The sequence below is a fragment of the Podarcis bocagei genome, assembly GCF_964188305.1.
Source record: "Podarcis bocagei genome assembly, chromosome: 1".
NCBI lineage: Eukaryota > Metazoa > Chordata > Lepidosauria > Squamata > Lacertidae > Podarcis > Podarcis bocagei.
Window position 1 is genome coordinate 52,917,243 of NC_138125.1, and position 23,749 is coordinate 52,940,991.

The 23,749-nt window shown below is 43.1% G+C and overlaps 1 protein-coding gene across 1 annotated transcript in view; it reads right to left on the minus strand.

The window, feature by feature from the left end:
- Nucleotides 1–23,749, minus strand: part of CREB3L1 (cAMP responsive element binding protein 3 like 1) — an 86,663-nt gene that overhangs the window by 4,027 nt on the left and 58,887 nt on the right. The window contains exons 3-10 of the mRNA XM_081165308.1: nucleotides 20,966–21,126; nucleotides 17,606–17,684; nucleotides 13,940–14,097; nucleotides 12,185–12,334; nucleotides 8,681–8,739; nucleotides 5,993–6,061; nucleotides 2,682–2,781; nucleotides 1,520–1,640 (exon numbers count right to left, since the gene is read on the minus strand). Coding sequence (XP_081021434.1) covers nucleotides 1,520–1,640; nucleotides 2,682–2,781; nucleotides 5,993–6,061; nucleotides 8,681–8,739; nucleotides 12,185–12,334; nucleotides 13,940–14,097; nucleotides 17,606–17,684; nucleotides 20,966–21,126 — 897 coding nt within the window. The remainder of the gene's footprint in view (nucleotides 1–1,519; nucleotides 1,641–2,681; nucleotides 2,782–5,992; nucleotides 6,062–8,680; nucleotides 8,740–12,184; nucleotides 12,335–13,939; nucleotides 14,098–17,605; nucleotides 17,685–20,965; nucleotides 21,127–23,749) is intronic.

A 23,749-nucleotide genomic window follows, 5' to 3' on the forward strand; every position in this document is an offset into this window, starting at 1 on the left:
AGAGCAGCATACAAGATTCCCTGGCACCAGTAGGGAATCACAATATCCCTCTGTGATAGATTAGGCTGATAAATATTGATACTGTCAGGTTTATGGCTGACTTTGCTACATTAGGGACTTTAAGCAGGCAAAATATGTGCTCCCTTTTCCATGACATCTAATTTTCCACAAAGAGGAAATTTGTATGAAGGAGAAAGCTAGCGTGGTCAGGGAGTAACAAAGGAAGCTGCCTAATGTGAGGGCTCAGTGGACAATGAGACTGACCGGGTACAAGGCAGCTGCCTGTGTTTCTCCTTGGCAAGCTAGCTCTCTATTTACAGGACTTTTTTAGAAAATGGAGAAGCATTCCATAATATCAATCCCCCTCCCAAGTACACTCCTTGTACAATCTAAAGTGGTACAGCCCACAGGCTTATGTGGGAACCAGGCCCTTGTTTCCAGCTTGTCTTGCCGTGTGTGTTAAGGACACTCATTAGCCCAAAGAAGGATTTTAGATCAGAGGGCTGAGTTGGAGTGACAGATATAGGCCACATTTGCACTTTAAAGCAGTATCATACCACTTTAAACCATCATGGCTTCCCCCGAAGAATCCTGGGAAATGTAGTCTGTTAAGGGTGCAGAGGGTTATCAGGAGACCCCCTATTCCCCTCCAGAGCTACAATTCTCAGAGTGGTTTAACAAGCAATGTCTCTTCCCAGAGACCTCTGGGGGGTTGCAGCTTTGTGAGTAGGAGTCTCCTAATAACTCTCGGCACAATTTTAAAGGCAGGCTGAGAGTGAACAAATGAACTGGAAGATCACATGTTTATTTGAATTTGGGTTTTATCTTCCAAGGTCAGGGGGACTTCCTGGCTAATTGGTTTACTTCCCATGGTGGGAGGAACAGGAGAAGAAGCATCTATGAGGAAGAGAAGGAGAATGAATCCTTTAAAAGGCAAATGAGGCTTTACTGTACCATGTAAAGAATAAACTGGAGCAAGCAGCTCTGGAGGAAAGGTCACTCAGAAAACAAGAGCAATGCATCACTCTAATCCGTGTTTCCCAAACTTGAGCCATCAGCTGTTTTTGGACTACAACTCCCATCATCCATGGCTAGCAAGACCAGTGGTCAGGAATGATAGGAATTGTTGTCCAAAAACAGTGGGAGACCCAAGCTTGGGAAACACTGCTCTGTTCAAATGATACACTCTTGTGAATAAAACAAACCACAGGGACAAGACTGGCTGTGTACACACCATACATTTAAAGCTCGTCTCCACCCAAAAAATCCTGGGAGCAGTAGTTTGCCTTTCACAAGCCTATAATTCCCAGCATCCTTAAACTACAGTTCCCAGGATTCCTTGGAAGAAGTCATGTGCTTTAAATGAATGGTACATATGCAGCCTTGGCTAGAGCTACCATTAAGACAGAAGGATAATCTGCACCATTTGAGGAAATGGCTGGCTGGATTCAGCAGTGACTTGGGGTAGTTCTGGCTCTTCAAGAGGGCTTTAGTAACAATTTGATCACATGTGACTCACTTTTACTGGTTGTGTATATGTCTGACGTTGGAGCTGTTTTTACTGTCTGCGATGCTGAAGAGAATTCTGGGAGACACGGCATTAGGGAGCCCAGAACCAGAACAAAGCACAAAACGAGGACCTGTGGAGCAGATATGGCAGAAATAGTCAGTGCAGTCAACAAACAGGGTGTGGATATGTACATGAGTTCACACAGGTCAACTGAGGCGAAAAGAAGGAAATCATAAACTATTACAGTATGGTGAAAATCAACAGAATTCAGTTACTAAGCACATACTTACTTTAGTATTTAGTTTAGATGTGTGTACAGTGGTACCTTGGTTTGCATATGTCTTGGTTTGCATACGTTTTGGATTACAAACACGTCAAACCCGGAAGTGCGTGTGCCGGTTTGCAACCTTATTTTGGATTACAACCCATTTTGGGGGGATTACAAATAAATTTTTTTTGGAGGCCCCATTGGCGAAAGCGCGCCTTGGGTTACAACCTGTTTTGGTTTACAAACGGACCTCCAGAACGGATTATGGTTGTAAACCAGGGTACCACTGTACTTATTCCATTAAAATCCCAAATGCCATTATGATACTTGCAAGCAAACTAAACCACCTGACATCTGAATGTAAGTATTACATTCAGGTTTTAAAACAAATTATTTAGTCCATTTCTGTTCTGCCTTTCCTCCAATGAGCTCTGGGCTGCATACATGACCCTCCCACCCCCGGTTATTCTCACAACAACCCTGTGAGGTAGAATAGGCAGAGAAAAAGTAATTGGTCCAATGTGAGCTTAGTGGCTGAGTGGGAATTGAAACTGGATGTCCCTGGTCCTAGACAGACACTTTAACCACATTTAGAAGAAAAGTAGGAGAAACAAAATTCAGAGACCACTAAACTAGAACATGTCATTCTTGCCCATAGAAGGCTGAGACCTCCCCGTCCCCCCCGGCAGGACTTGTGATTTGTCTCACTCCAAACAAAACATGAACTGTAACAAATGTTTCTTCTTGGATTACCACTCTTGGGTTTGTCTGGGGGAGACAAACTACAAATCTGGCCTAAACACTGTCCAAGTCCAAGTCCACCTGGGGGAAAAATGAGATATATGTACATAACGAAGAAATAAAGCTTAAATAACCAAGGACTGGATAGCATGCAGACCTTACCATCAAGCAGGTCCCTGTCTGTGTGGAAGCCATTTTATATGGCCTAGAAACTTTCCCTGCTACCAGAGCTTGCAGCTTTTGTAGTTGCTGGAGGAGAGTCCTATGAGAGAGCAATTTTTTACATTTAAAAAAACCTGTTTAAAAATAATCAGAGAAAGAAAGAAACAGAAAGAAATCCAAAGACATTACAAATTCAGAAACTTAATTATTATTTATTGTTATTATTTATTGACTTTATATACCGCCCTATACCTGGAGGTCTCAGGGTGGTTCACTCTTAGCTTAATACTTTCAATGTTCTTTTTTCCAGAAATACTACTGTATATCATAGTTGTCAATGTTTCCCTTTTTTAAAAAGGGAAATTCCCTTACCCCGAATAGGATTTCCCTTAAAAAAGGGGGAAAGTTGACAGCTATGCTGTATATTCACAATGTAAGATATGAAATGTAAAAATCAATTAAAAGTTCTGCTGAAGATGTAAGCATGTCAGAAGAATACGTATATGAACAAGTCATGCAAATAAGATGCTTCTTTAGCTAATGCTATCTATTTACAGACCCTTTCAACATTAAACATGGAGACTATCTTACAAACTGCTCTACCATGGTAGGGTTTGCACATTTGCCTATTTTTGTTAAACCCCAAAAATATTGATATCCTTTGGGATTAATGCCTGAAAACCTCATTTGTCCATAGGTATAATGCTGGGGTTGTTTATTTTTCCAGTAGCTGCTATCTTTTAAAAGAACAGTGTGAACAGTTTGGGGCGGTGACGTAATTACTGCTGCACACAGTGAACCATGGATTCAGACTAGAGCTGGATTAGAGTACGTAGACCTGGGAACCATTTCAGAATAACTGCTTTGATGCACATAAACAGGAGAGGAAGGAAGAGTGAGACGGGAGGGGGCAGGGTGGGGGAGATCTATTATTCCAAATACAACCAACAATAAACGGAACTCCAGAATTCATGGGAGAAAGGGTTCATAAACTGAACACAAGGGTTCATAAATTGCCCAGCAGATGGCAGTCACCAACCACCAACATAGCTACTTTGAGAATATGCTCAACACTTCCAGGGTCTCTAGGGAGCAGCATCAAGCCACAAAGGTAGGGTCAGAAGCTGCTGTTAGGCAATCAAAGGAAATGAGTGTGACAAAGAGTCTCTGAATGAGGGCAGGGAGCTCAAGTGCAAGGTCAAGTGTGCTGGCAAGATTAAGTGAGGGGATAGGTCCTGGATAACAGGGTCACTGATGATAGTTTCCCCCATTTGGTTGAAGTCTTGCAGATTACAGAAAGCTCTGTGCCTGATGGGAAGAGCCTGGAAAGGCAGCATCTAAGGCTGATTACAAAGGACATTAAGCAAACCATTCTGGGAAGCTCCTCTAGAGGTGCTTTATTCCTGCACTATTCATACATATGCTGCTCACAAAGGAATGCCTTAATTCTGCCCACAGATGAAACTTGGGTGCATTTCAGAGGGCAAGTAAGCCCATACTGTTTGTGACTAACAGGAATGCTGGAAAGAGAAGACCAGATCATGTTTCTGCATTGCTCACCTAGACCAGGAGTAGCCAATGTGGTTCCCTTTGGATGTTGTGGATCACAACTCCCATCATTCCTGACTGCTAGCTATGCTGGAGATGATGGGAGCTGTTATCCAGAATATCTCGATGGCACCACATTGTCTTCCCCTGACAGAAAGTTAATCCTCTATAAAGAAAAATCTGTACTCCTGGGTCCTTCTTCCTTCTCAGCACCTCTTGGTGTGGATAATACATTTGTAAAGCTGAAAAAGCTATTCATGTGACCCCAGCCTGTGGGCATGCATGGAGAAAAAGAGTGAAACTAGAGCACAGTAGCCTAGTTTAGGATGTGAAGGTGTTGCCCCGAAACCTGCTGTCTTTTGCATATGTTTTATGTGCTGTGACTTTGTTTTGTTTTGGCCCTTCATGGGAGGCTAGGCAAAACTCCCGGTCCCTCCTGTTGTCTTCTCCCATTGCTACATGAAGCGGATATTTTGTCTTCTCCATAAACATCAAAGGAAACAAATTCCTTGGTCAGAGATTCTGCCAGATGGGAATAAAGGGGCCTCAAGGATTCTTCAGGCAGAAGCCCAGCTCACGGCAAGAGGCGATATCTGCTTCTTTGTTATGGCAAGTGTGATGCCTTGGAGGGGGTGGCACCACACCAAAACCTAAACCAGAACCGTACAGAGACAACTCTCCCCCAGATTATGAACAGAGGGGGAAACGCACAAGTTGGTGTCAGTCTGCTGGACTAAGGAGCTATCACATCCACACCACATATTTTAAGCACATGACTTCCGCCGAAGAATCCCAGGAACTGTACTTTCCGCCTCTCAGACCTACAGTTCCCAGGATTCTTAAGAGAAAGCCATGTGCTTTACATGCAGATGTGGCCTATGAGGGCAGCAGTTTAGCATTCTGTTCCCAGCCTATTTGTTGCTAACAGGCCTGCCATAAGAACTCCCTTAAAACTGCTCCTCATGTAGCTGCTAGACTCTTTTCTAAGCTTTCGTGTCTCTAGGTAACACTCTCCGCACCTCAAAGAACATAGAAGAGAGTTTCATTTAATGTAACCAAAGGCCAGGGCCTCAACCACTCAGTCAGCATAGAAGGCCTGGGAGGAAAGTAGAACACCACACAGTCCCCTTTTCCTTCAGGCATCTTGATTGGCTCTGAGCTCAGCTGGTTGTGTTTTTTGCCTCCCCCCCCCCCAAAACCCTTCCCAAAGATCAGGTTCTAATCTGGACATTTGGCTGGTGAACTTCAGTGACTGAGCCGGGACTGACTTCCTTGCTCCCTTCAACTCGGCCCCATTTAACCCTCATCCTGGTCGCTGACTCTTGTTCACCATGGCCTGTTCCTCACCCTTGACTATATAGAAGGCTTCCCGGGATAATGATTCCGGCTTATACCTACCTGACCTTGGCAAGCACTCTCCCTAGAAACCAATCTACGATTAATTTCACTTCAGCTGTCAGCCAGTTGGTCCCAAGGCCAGGCAGGCTACTGAGAGAGAGGCAGGAAATGGTCCACTCAGAGGTGCCCCCATCTGCACCTCCATCTGTCAAAAGTTCCTTCCTGGCTGTCATAACACAAACATTCCTCATTTGCTAACCAAACCCAGCTGACTAGCTGCTGCTGCTGCTGCTGCTGGAAAAATGAAAAAGTTATACTTCGGGGTAGGCCAAGAACTCTCTTCTCTTTTTGTTCCCAGCCTTCCCCTGACCTCCCTTTGCTTGGCACCATCCTTCCGTCAAAGATCAAATGTGGGTTCTCCTCACCTGTTTGCATTTTCTAAGGTCTCTACTTTTTTCCACAGTTCATTGTTCTCAGATGTATAACTTTCAACCCTGGAGAAGTAAAAACAAGCCCCGTTTTAAAAATAAAGCAATCCATCAGCCTGATCCACACCCACCTCCAAAATCTCATCCTTAAGAGCCAACCTAGATGCAGCAATGAATTGCAGTTAACATTCACAGTTTTGTGATGTAAATAACAGCAGCAAAGAAGCTTCAGAAGTCCCTAAACTGTTAGAGTGGGGGGGACGGACTTTAACTCCTTCTGTCCCTGTAATGGTCCTGACAAAATAGCTTCTCTGACATCGCAATCCTACACGTGCCTACTCATAAGTAACCCCCCCCCCCCTTTAGGTTCAACAGGATTTACTTTCAGGTACATATAGCCCTGCTGCTGCTATTTGCATTTCAAGAGAAGCTGCACTGGTGCCACTCTGGAGATCCTTGAAATGCAAATAACATATTTGGAAAGGCAATTTTATCAAGACTGTGGGAGAGAGAGAGAGAGAGAGAGAGAGAGTTAACCTTCCTTTCCCACTCCAGTCCCAAGGCTGCTCAGAATTCCCCTTAGATGCTGTTTGCATAACAAGAAACACTTTTTTTTAACTCTTGGGGGGAACTGATCTTCTAGATCCATTTCAATTGGCGTTTTAGGCCTGGTTTTGGTACAGAAACTACTTGGGTTGCCCTGTGTGATTACTTCTGTTGGGAGAGAGATGAGAAACATGTCCCTGTTAATTCTCCTTGACTTCTCAGCAGCTTTTGATACCATCAATCATGGTATCCTTCTGGAGTGGCTGTCTGGGTTTGGGTTTAGGGTGGGCAGCACTGCTTTGCAGTGGTTCCAGTCCTACTTGAATGGTCATGTCCAGAGGGTGATGCTTGGGGAGTGCTATTTGGCCCCATGGAGCCTTCATTGTGGGGTTCCTCAGGGTTGGATTTCATCTCCTATGCTGTTTTATATCTACATGAAACCACTGAGTGGGGTCATCCAGAATTTTGGAGTACGTTGTCAGCAATATGCTGATGGCACACAGCTCTACTTCTCCTTTACATTTGCAGGGGTGGCAGAGGATGTGTCTTGTGTTGGTTATGGACTGGATGAGATCCAATCCAGATAAGACTTAGGCATTATTAGTTGGTGGTTCCCTAGAAAAGATGAATGGAAGGTGGTCTGCTCTTGATAAAATAGCACTCCCTCTGAAGGAACAGGTACATAGCTTTGGAGTTCTTCTGAGTGTACTGCTGTTGCTTGAGGCTCAGGTGGCCTCAGTGACACGTAATGCCTTCCATCAGCTTCAGCTGGTGGCTCAGCTGCACCCATATCTGAGCAGGGATAGCCTAACACCTGTCTATGCTCTGGTGACCTAGATTACTGCAATGCATTATACTTGGGGCTGTCTCTGAAGACAGTTCCAAAACTTCAGCTAGTGCAGAATTCAGATGCCAGGTTGCTCACCAGGGCAAGACAGTTTGAGCATATTGAGTTTCCATATTTTGAAGAGCAAAAAAAGAGGAGACATTTGCCAACTTCTACTTTTAACTATGAATCACTTTGACAACTCTCATTTTACAAATGCATGAAAAAGAGGGTGTGTCCTGGAAAAAGAGGACATATGGCAACCCTTAAACCAATCCTGCAGCTGTAAACACAGAAATCAGGGCTGAATAAGCCCTGTTTGTAGGAAGTATAATTTTATATTTTCTTATTCAGTTTTATATGCCACCCTTCAATTGGGGGTGGGGGATCCAAGGCCGTTCACAAAAGTACAACAAAATGCAATAAGAAGCAACCATTAATGGTAAAGGTGTACAGTATTCCTGCTGTTTTTACATGGTGCCCACTGTGCAGAGCAGAACATGTTGCAAGAAACTATTGTTATCTCCCATATAGCATTTTTCTATGTACAAAGTTCTTTACAATTCTAATTGCATTTACCTTCACTATGGAACTGAGAAGTAGGTTAGGCTAAGTAGATGGTGATTGACCCAAAGTCATCCAGTAAGCTTCATGGATGCTTATTGTAACAAAAGCTACTGCCTCATTCACTGATCCACGCTTCTTCCTTTTTCAAGGATGAGGATCAGTGAGATGGTGGTACTAGGCTATCCACAAAGAATAGCACATTTGTTATTGAATTCAAGGACACAGATTCAAGGACATCTCACCCAGCAGCAAATTCCTTTCATGGGAACAGGAACTAAGGAATTTGTGCTATAACAACTCTGGTTTCTCCTTCCATCTTTATTAAGCTATTTGCAGTGCTTGGGAAAGCACACCAAAAGCTCAAGGGGTTTTGAACAGGCTGGTGGAGAACAATCTTTCTCCCTTGGCACTCGAGTTTCATTTACATAATTGTTACATGGTGAGACGTTCGATTTAAGTGATATTGTTAAGCACATATCGTTTCATGCATTTATTTATTAGATGTGCATCTTACTCTCTGGGTAGCAGGTGGACTTCTTGAATCATTACATTCAAGACTTTGTCAACAGCACGACTCTTTCCTAAAGCAGAGACGCATTAGGGAAGAGACTTAAGAGAATGTGCCACTTCTGCAAGAGGGTCACGATGCTCCACTAATTCTCATGATGCTGCCAAGTACAAAAGAAACTACTGATCTTACAAATCCTGAGTTAATGTAGCATGGAAGCTCAGAGAGAAGAACATACTTTTTCTCCAGACACTCCACATATTCTTTCTTCTTCCTGCGACTCTCCTGTGCAGAAATCTAAGGAATGAGGAATACCAACGTTAGAAATGCTAATGTAACCTCCTGAAGAACAATTCCCATATAGTAACTCTCCAACCTGGCACCTTCTGGGTGTTTTGGACTACAACTCCCATCAGCCCCAGCTAGCATGACCAATGGTCAAAGATGATGGGAGGTCCAAAACAGCTAATATAATAATTATAATAAAAATTATTATTTATACCCTGCCCATTGTTAGGATATTTCCGTTCCACCTTAAAAGGGAGCAGGCTTTGTGAGTCACAGAGTCTGCGCATGTCCTATTCACAGGATGTTTTATGTTTGCTGTTCCTTTCGATTTCGCAGTCGGTCAGAGACGCTGACTCAGAACGGTCATGTTTTCCTTTGTTCTGTTCAACGCTAAATAAAGTCTGTAGATATGCTCTTCTGCGGTGCAGCTTTTCTGGCTGTGTTTTCTGCTGATAAACAGTGTGCACAAGCCTAGAATGTGGCAATCTATTTCTGAGGCTTCGTGTCGCTAACTGCTGGATCTGCCTGTCTATGGGAGATCAATGGACGTCCGGCAGCCGGCTTGGGGCCATGATGGACTATATCTCCCTGGCAGTATTCCCAACACCCATCTGGCTGGGTTTCCCCAGCCACTCTGGGCGGCTTCCAATCAAATATTAAAAACACAATACAGCATTAAACATTAAAAACTTCCAATAATAATAATTATCTAGGAAGTACTTGGGTAGGAAAGGCTGTTCTAAGGGGTCAAAGTCAAACTAAATGCTATGTGAACAGCATCACCCACATTTCATTGTTTTTTTTTAGAATTTAAAAGCAGCCACGGAGAAGCCCAATTTGGATCAGGGTCACAGTACTTGGGAGAGTTAACCCTTTCTACCCCACATCAAGGCGCTGTTCCCTTTGCTGGACAAAACCTTCAATGGTTACCTTGTGTGTGATATAAATTGGGGGAATGGCAAGGGAGGAAAGAGTTAAAAACCCCTCTCCCAGCATCACAGCCCCAATCTCACATAAGAACCCTGCTGTTCTTTTAAATTAAAAATTGTGTGTGTGTATGTGTGCGTACACACACACACACACACACACACACACACACATATATAGAAGATAACCTGTAAATAGATTTTCTGTGTCATATCTAGTTTGGCCCTGAGGCAGGCCTCCTGTCACTACATAACTCCCCAGAGCACTTTCGCATGTTCTTGCGCCAGCTGAAATGGGAACTGCATGTGAGCTGGACTTCTGCTTTCTGTGCTCCTTCTATGTCACTTGCCCACTGTGGTCATGAGGAGATGCACACGACAACAATTAATTTATTAATTTATATCCCGATTGCCTATTTTCATAATCATAATCAGAAGGTCTTCCAAGAAAAGATGCATTAAAAAGTATGGTGTGCTCTTCAGGTTTCCTACTCTGTCCAGTTGATCAGCCCAGCTGATCAGCCCTAATTTGGCTGCTGTGTCACAATCTGGGAAGGCTAGAGGTAGAGTACACACACTTTGCCTGCATACGGTTACAAATTCAATCCCCTGTAATAAATAAAATCCTCTGCTTGAGACCCTGGATGGTTGTCCCTAGCAGAGCGCAGAGCTAGGTGGGCTAATGATCTGATGGTGTATGCAAAGGATCTTCATGTGTTTGTGTGGCTAAGCTCATGATTTGCACACCAAAGTTCCCAGACTCAGTTCCTGAAATTTCCAGCTGAAACATTATGCCTCTATCAGGGCTGGTGATCTCCTGACAGCCAGAGTAAGCATTACTGGGCTAAATGGAGCAATACACTGACTCAGTGGAGGGCAACTTCATATATGATCTATTAAACTGAACTGACAGCCCACATTAATGTTATTGAACTTGAACCATTCTCCTTGTGCTATTTACTTTAATAGGACTGGCGCCCTGTCCCTAAACATTTGCTCCAAGATACCTTGCCTGAGACGCCATGATACAGTGTTTTTTGAGGTCACCCTATCCTGTTTTAAACACTTACATGTTGCTGAATCAAATGTTATGATCAGAATGCAAACCAACTTACAAGCAAGGGCTATGACTTAACTTCTTTGTGGATCAGAATTTCCCAAAGTGGCTGAATCACTTGGGCCAAGTGGGATGTATTTTTGTCTGAGTCACAACAGGTGACTAATGCATACTGTGGGCTCGTAATATGGGAACTTACACTGTGTGGGGATCCACCGTTAGTATTTCATATCACTCCACAGACATTTGCTTGCTCATTCACCTGGGTGAGAAACAACTCTTTCTGGGCAATTAGCTGATGAGACTGACCACTCAAGAGGCCCATTATGCTCACAAAGTTACAAGGGAATGGGTAGTATGCTGCAAGCAGTTTTGATGGAATGGTGCATTTATACTGATCTTCAAAGATTTTTAAATATATTAATAAAGGAATGTAGGGGGGGAGAGGGGAAAGAAGGGGTGTCTAGTTTTCCAAATTCTCCAGCTAGAAGGCCCACGTGCTGTCATCACACTAGGCCAAACCGTGGCTCAGTGCAAACACAAGGCTCCAGGAGAGGAGGTTCTTTCAGTTATATGGGCTGAGTCTTAGTCATGAAAATCATAATATTGGGACAAGAGGACAAATAAACAATTAAGCATGATGACTCCCAAAGCGCAGATTGCAGCAGCTTTGCTCCTTCCAGCTTCCTTTGCTGCTGTGCCATGCTGAGATAAGTCATTGTTTGCCTTAGCATGTCATACAAACTCACGCCCGTGTTTTAGCTCTCACAAAAAAGCACAGACCATAGGACAAACCTTAGTTATAGCTGTGGTTAGTTTGGCGAGAGCTAAACCATGAGCCTGGGCTTCAACAACATGGTAGACTACTGGTAAACTATGGCTTAGCTCAGCATGGTACAGCAGCAGAATGACTAGGAAAGAGTGAAAAAGCTGCCATTTCCTCGCTGAAAGTCTGCTTGCTCATGCTAAGCCACAGTTCAGCTTAGTGTGGTGTGCGAAACAGGCCCTTGTCTTGACTTGCAAAGGGATATATTGTCTCCTGTCCCAATATTATGATGTTCATGATTAAGGCAAAGACCTTGTAATAGAAACAACTGCATACTAATTCCCAATTTACCTCAGCTTCTATTTCCCTTCCCTTTATCTGCTGTTGCCCTCGTGTCAATTTTTAGATTGTAAGCTCAGCAGGGCAGGGCCCTGTCCCCCTGAGCAAGAATGAACAACTAAATAAATCATCCTTCTCATCAAAAACTGCGATGTTGAAAATGCCCTTGATGGTTATTTTTAAAAAGAACTTCTTCAAGTTCTAGATCTAGAAAGCTTATGGCAGCATTCAAAGCCCTATCACTACACAGATTTAATTTTAGCCGGAGAACCTCAGATGAGGCAGCAAGTTAAAGAAGGATGATCACATTAATCAAACACACACACACACACTCCTGATTTTTCCCAATTCAGTGGAATTATCGACCTTGTTCTTGATCTTTCGTCTAACTCTTTTCAGTGCTTTCTCCTCTGCTTTGGTGAGAGGCAGCTTGGTTGGGATGGGATAGCCCTCAGCAATCAGGGTACGCTTCTCCTCCTCGGTTAGGAGCAGGGGTCCCGAGGTCCCTTGTAATTTCTGTAAGTGAAAAGGAAAAGCAGCAACATTTTCAGAATTCATATCAACAATCCCATCCCTAACTTTCTCCGGCAAAAAGAAGGACCTTGCCCCAAAAGTCACTATTGTACCGCTTGAAATTTGGGGTTGATATACCGCTTTTTTGCGGGGGGAGCAGCATTCCTCATTACCACAACCCAAGAGGCCTAACTACAAGTTACATTGATGGCTTTGCATCGTGAAACTCCAACTCTCCAGGCAATCTGAGAACTGTAAAATCTAAGGCAACAAAAAAATCCCCCATGCATGTGGCAGAGGTCAGTGTAAATGCCTCCTGCCTGTCTCCTAGCACAGAGCTGGATCATGGAGCCTGAGCTTCCACAGACGCTGCCTGCCATGAACCAGGATTGGCAGGATAGGCAGCAACTGGGGCAGATATGTTCTATGTTTATGACAATATTTTACTCTCTTGCTAACTATGCTGTTTTAAATATGCATTTTATATTTGACTTACTTTAGTAACATTTTCTTTAGAAATGTTTTAGATATTTTAAATTTTTTTTTACTGCGTTAAATGTGCATTCTATACTTTACCTCCATTGTAATGTTTCATTTTGAAATCTTTATGGTAAGATTTTAGTTTCCTGTCAATTATGTTGCTTTGAATGTATACTTTATGTTTAACTTTTTTCTGTTTTGTTTTATTCTGTTATGTTTTATTTGATGTTTTAATGTTTAATATTGTAAACCACTTCACGATTTCCCCCCTTAAAGATATAAAGCGATATAGAAATGAAATGAATATGAATAATAAGTAAGTGCCTTAAAATAGCTCCTTTGCCAGTAGTTATGGATTATTTCAGCATCATGCTGATGGATGAATCTGCCAATTTCACTTTCTTATTTTTTCAATCTTAAGTCCAGCTTACCCCATTTCTACATTAGTTTGCAATTAAAAAAAAACATTTTGCACAAAAAATCATACAATTTTTTTGTGTGCTTTTAAAAGTACTTTTGTCTACTACAGTCATACGTCGTGTTGTGTTAGGTTCATGTTGCGTCTTTTCAGCTTGCAAACGCAGCAAACCTGGAAGTGTATACTTCTGGGTTTTGCCACACGTGCGTGCGCAGAAGCGGTCTGTGTGCTTCATAAATGAGCAGAAGCACTCTATTGTGCCGCGTGTGTACGCAGAAGCGGCACTCTAGTTATGGACTTTTCGGAGTGCAAATGGCACCCCGGAATGGATCGAGTCCGTAACTAGAGGTACCACTGTATATGCATTTCTGCAAGCAAATTTTCTTGATTTTTTGCACAATATTTTAACTACTATGCACAATTTTTAAAATGCATATTTTGTTGGGAGAACTCCCATTACAAAATTCTGAGGAGTGTGAATTTCGAAGGGCAGACGCATTTCTGTTTGTGCGTTGGTTCAGAAAGTGCAAATTAGGAAAGTTCACACTTAAAATGCAAACCATTTTATTTTCTCCTCCATCCTTGTTACAAGACCCGTCACACATTCCCGTTGTGCACCTTATTAGGGGGTCACTGCCAAAAGCCACCCTGAACCTTGTGCTCCGAGCCGGGAGATGCCTTATGATTCACGACAGGAGCTCCCTGCTTACATGTGGTGCTGTGAGGAGAGGAGAAGAAGAGATTGCTGTGGAGGAGCGTGCAGTAGGGCGGACTGGGCTGGAGGGAGGGAGGGATCTTGGGCTCTGAGATCCGTCACTGTCACTGCCATGGCTGCTGGGAGGAGTCGGTGGCATCTGCACCAGGTCATCTAATGCAGGAGATACAAAGCAGAGGTTAACAGACAGTAACAGCCCACTGAGTCATGGACAGCGAAGGAGAGAAAGTATTTGATGGGAGAAGAGTGGGAACAAAGGAGTGTTTTTGGGTGACATTGAGACATAGAACTGTTCTGGGAACAACAAGGCAGTAAGAAAGAGACAACGCATATTAGGAGAATCATAGAATTATAAGTGTGAAAGAGACTGCGAGGGTCATCTAGTTTAACCCCCTGCAGTGCAGGAATCTTTTGCCCAACGTAGGGATTGAACCCATGACCCTAAAAAAACAAGGAAGATTACATGAAGACACCACCACTAAAATATTTCACTGAACACAGATTTTTAAATAAAGCAGGAATAAATTAAGCTAGGAGGACTACATTAAACATTAAAATACCGTAATACATCAAACATTAAAAGCTTCCTGAAACAGGGCTGCCTTCAGATGTCTTCTAAAAGTCTGGTAGTTGTTGTTCTCTTTGACATCTGGTGGGAGGGTGTTCCAAAGGGTGGGTGCCACTACCAAGAAGGCCCTCTGCCTGATTCCCTGTAACTTGGTGCATTAACGGTGTATTAAGGCTCATGAGAGGTTTGAGCTAAATAGTGGGGTGGATATTTTATTATCTCCTATGCAATAGGTCCCAGGTTCAGTTCCTGGCATCACCAGCTGAAAGGTGCTCCCATACAAAGACAGACTTCCAGCAAGATCTTGGAGAGCTGCTGCCAGCCAAGTAAACATAAATGGTATAGATGGCTCAATGCCATGACTTAATATAATATGGTGGCCTTCATATGAATATTTGGTGTTGCGCACATCAAGGTCCTAAATGAGAAATAATTATTTGAGATATGTTGCCTTTTGATATAATATGCAGCTTGGCTCATTTGCTTGATTCATCTGAAGCAAATTGTTCTGTGCACACCACTATGCACAGGGCATGTTGTGATCTGTATTGTATGGTGCAATTTGACAAGGGGCTGATAGATTAATATTCCTATCTTTGTGCAGTGGTTTGGACTTGTTTTCATGTGGTACTGTGAGCTCTATGATTCTATCAATGCAAGCAAACTTTGATTATCTTGAGACAGCAGTAAATCTTTGGTCTGGGGTGCAAGCTTGAGCCACTTGGACTAAGCACCAAAATAACTGGATTCTTGATGATGATTTGTTGTGATTGCCATTCATTCATACTGTTCCATCAGTGATGCACAAATCAATTCACCAAATTCCGTAAGATGGATATCTGAATTCAAACCCAGATAAAGGGGGAAATGAATCAAGGAAAGGAATGGAGGGGGTAGGGAAAAACCACTCTTTGTTCTGTAATGTTTGGGGATGTAGAGCATACGGATGGCTTTCTAGCTCCTCTGAGTAATTGGTTCCACTGCAGAACTGCTCCATTTTGCTGCTCTTAGCCTCGCTTGCCAGCCTTTAGCTTTCCTGACGCCGTCTTTACAAATCTGAGCTGCTCATCCTTGGTGGCCTGTTCCTCTTCCCATTGCTTATGCATGTCCTTTTTTATTTTCATCTCTGCAGTAAGCTTTTTGTGCTGTCGCAGTGTCTTTTTAAGATGCCTACCACTGGAATAATTTGTAGCCTTATCAACTCCATCTTTAGGAACTCCCACCCATCCTGGCATCCTTTCCCCCCTGGTATCTCTAGTCATAAATTCTTACCCATTAAAGCCTATTTCAACCAGTTTTTCTGAAGCCCAAGGTGAACACGCTCATCTTTAACTTTACATGAGATCATGAATTCCATTGTGTGACAGTCACTCCCCACCCCCCATTCTTTTGGACAAGTTATATTCTTCAATTGCTCCTTTCCTATCATGAGAGTTGTCCCAACAAGAAGTCTCCTGAAACATACTCCCCTTGTACCTTCGGCCAGAACCTGGATTTGTCAGATGCTGCCTCTCCTCCTTATTTAATGGACTGCTGATGGAAGATGCTGAGCTTGCTAAAAGTCACATTTCAAAAGACGCCTGTTTTGTGAGGGTAAATAATGAGCTGAGCATTTAAGAGGGCCTAATATTTAGTGTGAAGCATTGCTTGCTTACTTGAATATGAATGCTTAGTGCCTAGGGGGAGGATATTACATTTTAGAGCAAATAAATAAATGTGCTCATTTGTTCTGAGCAGACCCCTCTGTGGTGTGCTAATGACTGCCAAGCTGCATTCTTGATGTCATTACCCTTCTGGAAACAAAACTGAGATCCTTTACAGTGATACCAGACGCATGAGAACTGGCACCATACACTATTATCCTTCTAATGGCTTGCCACTAAATGTCCTATACAAAATGAAACAAAAAACCCTCAAAATGTCTGATTGTAAGACAAGCCCTGCTGGTTCAGACCAAAGGCCCCTCTGTTCCGGCATTCCGCTTCTCAGAGTGTTCAACCAGATGCCTATGGGAAGCCCAGAAGCAGGGCTGCTGTTCAGAGGCATAGCGACTCTGATCCCAGAGACAGAATACAGAACCTGGGGAACCTGTAGCCCTCCAGATGTGGTTGGACTCCAGCTCCCACTGACTCCAGTAGAAGTTGGAGTCCAACAACATCTGGAGGGCTAAAGGTCCCCCATCCCCAATACAGACTATAGCTGTCATGATTTAATAACCATTGCTAGCCTTTGCTGCCTTGATTTGCCTAATCCTTTTCTAAAGTCATCAAAGCCAACGGTCATCACTACATCTTGTGGTAGCAAACCCCATAATCTATGTATTGTGAAGAACTATTTCTCTGTTCAGCACCTGTTTAAAACATTTTTGTTTAGGCAAGTTTATTTAGACATGTATTTTAATCTGTTTTTGCTTGCTGTTGATTTCAATTATCCTTTGAATGTTTTTAACACCTGTTTTTAGCTGTCTTCTATTGATAATTTTAATGTGGCTTTGTAAACCACTTAGAGGTGTTATTTCAATTCAGTAGTATATACATTTTGTTTTTTTAAAAATAGTTGTTTTGTTTAGCAAGGGGTTGTATACCCTTTCTCTTGGTGAGCTACTCACCCCAAACAATAAGCAGCCTGCTGAGAAACAGCATTGGTGTCTCGGGTTTCACAGCCAGCTAAAGGTTTTCCCAAGCTCCAGGCACACTGGCATTTGCATTTCACAGGTACACTGTTTAGTCAGTGCCATGCGACTATGAGAAAGCCCACTAAGAGAGGCATAGCACTGCTAGTTGGAGAAAGTACACACAGGCACAAGACTCATGAAATCACTAATACTCAGAGAACTCAAGTACTTGTGCCCTGTTAACAATTGCTTCTTGCAATCTCATTAGGTTAGTTTAGCAGCATCAGCGGATTACAAGCGAATCCCACACATCCACAGCTGACATCACTCATAGTAACCTTTGTGGGCTGGGGGAGGAGAGAGAGATGCTTTAGAAGCTTGTGCAAATGGGTTGGTGGAGGATCCACTCTGCAAAAGATAGTTTTTTAAATTAATGAGGCTGGAGGGCTGATGAAAGCAACTTGTAACTATTTTCTTACCTGTTGGTACATTTAGAAATTGGTTCACCTCTCTGGGTTCAGCTTTGATTATAGGCTGGGGCGTCATTTCTATGGGAGCCTGTATGAAAGAATACAGAATGCAACATTTTGGTTTTGCAAAGGCAATTCTTGCATGACTCTACCCTGCAGATTAAGAGGTTGCTTTACCATGCAATGTAGACTCACAAGGTGCAAAACATCATACTGCAACCCATCATTTGCTTCTTATCATTTATTCTGGCCTTTGATAGTTAAGGCTTTTTTTTATGCAGGACACACCTCTTTTGCTGAATGTATATCATTCTGCTCCATTTGGGGTCAGTTTTACAGGTTTTATAATTGTAATGGTTTTAGTCACTTCTATAATTGTATAGAAAGGGACACAGGTGGCGCTGTGGGTTAAACCACAGAGCCTAGGACTTGCCAATCAGAAGGTTGGCAGTTCGAATTCCCACGACAGGGTGAGCTCCCGTTGCTTGGTCCCTGCTCCTGCCAATCTAGCAGTTCGAAAGCACGTCAAAGTGCAAGTAGATAAATAGGTACTGCTCCAGTGGGAAGGTAAACGGCGTTTCCATGCGCTGCTCTGGTTCGCCAGAAGCAGCTTAGTCATGCTGGCCACATGACCCAGAAGCTGTACGCCAGCTCCCTCGGCCAATAAAGCGAGATGAGCGCTGCAACCCCAGAGTCGGTCCCTTTACCTTTACCTATAATTGTATATTTTATTGTTACCTGTCCTGGGACTTTATGATGAGAGGCAGGTAAGAAACCATAGGAATGAAGGAATGAATGAATGAATAGGTGGGTTCATTCTGAGACCATACAGCTCTGCACAGGTATGGTGTGATTTCTGACACCCTTCTGGGTGCAACTGAGGCCTGCACTTCTTTTTCCAATGATGTAATTCTGTGCCACGGGTAGACACAGAGAGCAGCAGATCCTGTGAGTACCACAATGGACAGAAGAAATCCTCAGATGCAGGGACTCGAATTATTAGACACTGTGGCATTCAACCCAGGAACCATGAAGGTCAGGCATTGATACTCTGCTCCTTGCACCATCTGGGCCTCTGGTCAGAAGAGAAAATGGCAGGCAATTTGACCTGGGATGCAGCTACCAAGGACCAGAATTCTCTGGAAAAATCATGTGATTCTGAAGGGCCAATCCCACGCTTGCTGTATGTGTTATTTTCCCTCATTCTGCACAGCTTGAAAAGAAGTTAACCCAAAGGCCAGGGTCACCTTTGATTTTGTAGCAGACAGCTATAAAGACTGAAGGCCAGAGCTGGGGAACTTGTGGCCCTCCAGATGTTGCTGAACTATAGTTCCCATTAAGCCTGACCACGCTGGCTGGGACTAATGGGAGGACCCTGCACTAGAGTATCCCTCTGGACTTCCAGGCTGGTTCCTTGCCTGCCTGTTGCCTCCTCTGTTTTGGGCGCTTGCCACCTCTCCAGCCATTAGAGGCCGGACTTTTTCAGCAGTTGCGTATTGTCCATGAAAAGCCTTTTGAGCTATCATTGAGCTATGGAGCCTTCTAAATGCATGGTAAGAGTGCAGAAGGTGCAGGTCAGTTGGTAGCTAACCTGCCCTGAAACAAAACTTATAGTGAATACCAGCATGCCCTGTGACTACAGCCATAATCCTTCTTGCTTTGATGAGAATTATTTCTCAGCCCTCCAGTTCCCCCTTCTTCTCCATCTTATCAGCTTGCATACCAAAAGCCAGCTGCTCAAAGACAAGCAAAAACTTTTATAAAAAAATAAAGTTGTCTCCAGGGAAGTCACAATTCAAAACAAGAGTGTTTTGCCAAGGGAGAGTGAGCATCATGCAGGTGTGCTGCCAGGGTGCACGGCGCAGGTGGCATTCACTTTGTGGACAGACTCAGATTTGTCATTACCTCCTCTCTTCTCAAGCTGCTTAAAAAAAATCCATTTAAACTTTTCCTCCACATTCTCTCCCTCTCTTTTGATCTGTTGTAATCTGAGCTGGGAGTATTTGCACAGCCTTTGGAGATAGAGAATAGCCTCTACTGTTCTCTGGGCCTTCTGTAGGACCACTCAACAGCTGCTTCTGCTCAAATGAGATGAAGAGTTAACAGGAACAGCACTTAGTTCCCAGCTGCACCAATGCAATCCTCTTACCAGCATCCCTTTCCCACCAAAGGCATACACACATACACACACACAAAACATTAAACAGACATCTTTCACACTGCCTCATACTGTAAACACAGCTCAGGGAGGGAGCTTGGTATGGCTGTCAAATGCACACATGCGCCACATGGATCTGCATTTGCAGGCCCAGGGAGTTCAAGCTGTGTAAACAGAGAAGGAAGTTTGTGTATATGTTTGGCTCGAGTAGCTGGCTTGTTGCATCCAGTTTCCCTTACCCACCATAAGTGAAAGGAAGATAACCCACGCTAGGCTTTGCAACAGATCAGGGCAATCACTCACTTTAGTCCGGACAACAGGAAGAACTGCAGGCCAGGGTTGGGGAACCTATGGTTTTCCCGATGGTACTGGACTACAGCTCCTATCATTCCTGACAATTGGCCATGTTGGCTGGGACCGATGGGAATTGGAGTCCAACACCATCTATGGAGCTACAGGTGTCTTACCCCTGTTGTAGGTAATGTAAGAAAAACCTAATGCTGCCTCTGACCTTACAAAGCACCCAGCAGTGACAGTTGCGGTCTAATACTGTAGGTCCTTTGCCAGCCTGAGAGGCAGTTACGTGGTATAGTTAGGTAACTTTAAAATCCAGATTTCATGGTTTTATGGGCAGAGCCCTCTTCAGATGGTGACACATGTTAACGCACTGCTTTCAACACGGGGTGTGTTTGGCTGCCCTCTGGCTCATACTACTGAAAGCAGCGAAGGAATAATTTAAATTTCTATAATGTCCTTCATCGTAGGATCATAGGGCATCATCTGGATGGCAGTTTCCTCCCATGACCGATTTAACGCTGCAGTGCTAAACCTAGAACAAAAGCAGGAAGGTACTGCTAGGAAAGGGTACCAATTGGTGCAGGAGTTTGACTCTACAGAATTTTAAATTTTATTTTAGACTGTATTTTGCCACAGGTCACTTTCATGCAGATCCTACTAATTTTGGGCCTTCCATATGAACTAAAAGCTATCAGCAAGAGGGTCAGCACTCTTTCCAGACATGCCTTAGGTGTCCTCTGTTCCCTTTCCTCCATTAGTGGCTTATTTCAAATCAGTCATAACAAAAATAAGAAAAAGCTAGATTTTATCTCCCGCCACATAACAGCCCTTTCATTTGGAATGAAGGGCTTGCAGGAGGATAGGTTGCACCACAACTTGTTATATTGCAGAGAACAATGATGCAGCAAACTCACCTCTTCAGGGACTGGCAACCTTTGCAGTGGGTTCAGGTTCAGCATGGGTACTGCATTAGCTGGCAGCTGGGTCTCAGGAGGTTCTGGTGCCATGTTCTGCTCCTGTTTCACCAGGATGGAACACAGCTTGTGCTGGAGGGACCACATCCCATTTTCCAGTTCTGAGAAAAGAACCACATCAAGTTGTACCGTAAGCAATGTAAGGTGTGTGGGTCTCCAATGCCTTCTAATTAATACACAGGAAATGTTGCAGTAGGCGGGAAACCCCAGTAATCTCAGCAATAAGCTCTGCTGTTTCAGAAGGCAACACCAAAACCCATCTGCACTATACATTTAAAGCAGTTTCATACTGATATAAGTAAAAAAGAAACCTGCTCCTTTTCCCTTATTGGGTAACCAAGAGCCCATATAGAGTCCTTTTGTAGGTTCTCTGTTGGTAGAAGAAAATAACAGAGACCAACCAGAGGATATTGAGAAGCAAAGCAGCTAGTAAGCCTGATCTTTATTAACTGTTGCAACAGGGTGCTCCCCCACACACAGGAGAGAGGAGGAGGACCCAGAACAAAGGTGTGTCCGTCCTTATATAGACATTTTAAATTGCCCACCCTGGAGTCCAAGACCACCCCCAGAAACATCATACATACATCACAGAAGGGGTGTAGCCCAAGACCACACCCCAGATACAGCATACCTACATCAAAGAAAAGGCGGTCTACAACAGAAATCTGAGTGCATTGTTTATCTCCTGTCTGGCAAGTTACCTGATTGCATTATCTGGGTTTTGGCCACTCTTTTGTTATTATAACTACTTAATTCCTGAATCTAGGTCACAGGTCACAGGCTCACACCCTGATCATATCTTGAATGTGCCCTTTAGACAGGATTTGTGAGGACAGGATTTGTGAGGAAATAGACAATGGGGAGGTTTCCCACTTTGACCTTGCAGAGAAATATTTGAGGTCAATTTGTTCAGGACCTTTTCTGTTATGAACATTTATTTTATATATATATGACCTTAAAATTCTTATAACAATACCATTTTAAACAACCAAAGCACTGTGGGAACCGGAGTTTGTTTAGGGTGCAAAAAATTATTAGGGAACAGCTATTCCCCTCACACAGCTAAAATTTCTAGAGTTCCCTGGGAAGAGGGATTGATTGTTAAACCACTCTAGGAACCGTAGCCTCTTACGGATGATGCATGGTATTGTCTGCAAAATGTTATTCCACAATAAATGTGTCTTAAAGACACATTTGGTCTCTGTGTTGCTTTTGCTACAGCTGGTTAAACAGGGCTACTCTTCTGAAATTTGCAGAATTAATGTTTGCAGAATTGTGGTGGCTATAGACTCGCCTAAGCCCATCCTCAATTCAATTTGACACCGCAACTTGGTCAGACGCCAGGTGAAATATTTTATATTTGTGGATCCATTGTTGCTCCCCTTGCAAACAACTTATCAGGCATACCATTGTAGCGTCAGATATCTAGTTTTAGCTGAACACAGTAGAACACTCAACACATCAAGAGCAAAATGTTTTTAAAAGCAAATTCCTCTAGTACTGTTTTTATTTTTGACAAAACAGCTCAAAACAGAACTTGTCAAAACAGACCCTTCCTTACCAAGTGCTCTCTTGTAGTCTTCCCAACAGCTGTTATTTGCAGTAAAAAAATTAGTATGCTGCTAATTCCAGGCAGAAACAAGCACATGACTATTACATACAAACTACATGGAAGCTTTTCAGTGCTAGGAACAAAAATGAAAAGGAAATTTTCTTTCAGAAATAGCTCCTGCTTGAAACCCTGGAAGACCTCTGCCAGTCATTATAGACCATAATTAGCTGGACCAATGGTCTGGTTTTGTATAAGGCAGCTTCCTATGTTCTTTCTGCAAAGGTCTGCAGGTGCCTCCTATTGCAAATTGCTGGAGGCACTTATCTGCTTCTTGTCTGCTGCATTCATTTATTCAGCAGTAACTGCAGCTGCACTGGCTTCTGAAATACGTCTGTTAGTAAAGTGACCATACAGGTTCCCTTAAGAAAAAAAGCAAATACTGTATAGTAACAATGCTTAATCTCATGTTGTATCTACAGAAGCAACATGAACACATCCAGCAACATTTACTATTATGGTCGTTCTATTGGGAATGGAAGAGAGGCGACAAACTAGCATTTTGTGTATGGAAAAACAAGAGAAGAATTAGCTTAGCTACAGTCTAGGCTTGATCACAAGTTATCCTGCAATGTTATTATACTGTTACTTAAACGCTCACTAAATAATAGCAGGCTTGCATCTCGATGGTGTCTTACATATATTAACCATGAGGTTCCAAGAATATATAAGTCCTAGGGTAGAGAGTAGAAGACATTTACAGCAGAGAAACAAAGTACTGCACCCACTACTCCTTCACCATGCTCTGTTCTAAACTCCTCTTCTAAAGTGGTTCTTAATTAAAACAAACAAACTGCATTAAGTCTCAATTAACTTAATGTATTTATTTACAACATTATTTTTTTTTACCCAGTTTTTCAATTGAAAAGATTGTCAGCGCACTTTACAGATTTTTTGTTTTTAGACAATCCTTGCCCTCAGCCTCACAATCTCATGGCACAAAGGGGGGAAGTGGTGGTGAGAGAGGAGGGGGAAAAGCAAACAGGCACCAGTTCTTAAAATTACAGTGGTACCTCGGGTTACATACGCTTCAGGTTACAGACGCTTCAGGTTACAGACTCCCCTAACCCAGAAATAATACCTCGGGTTAAGAACTTTGCTTCAGGATGAGAACA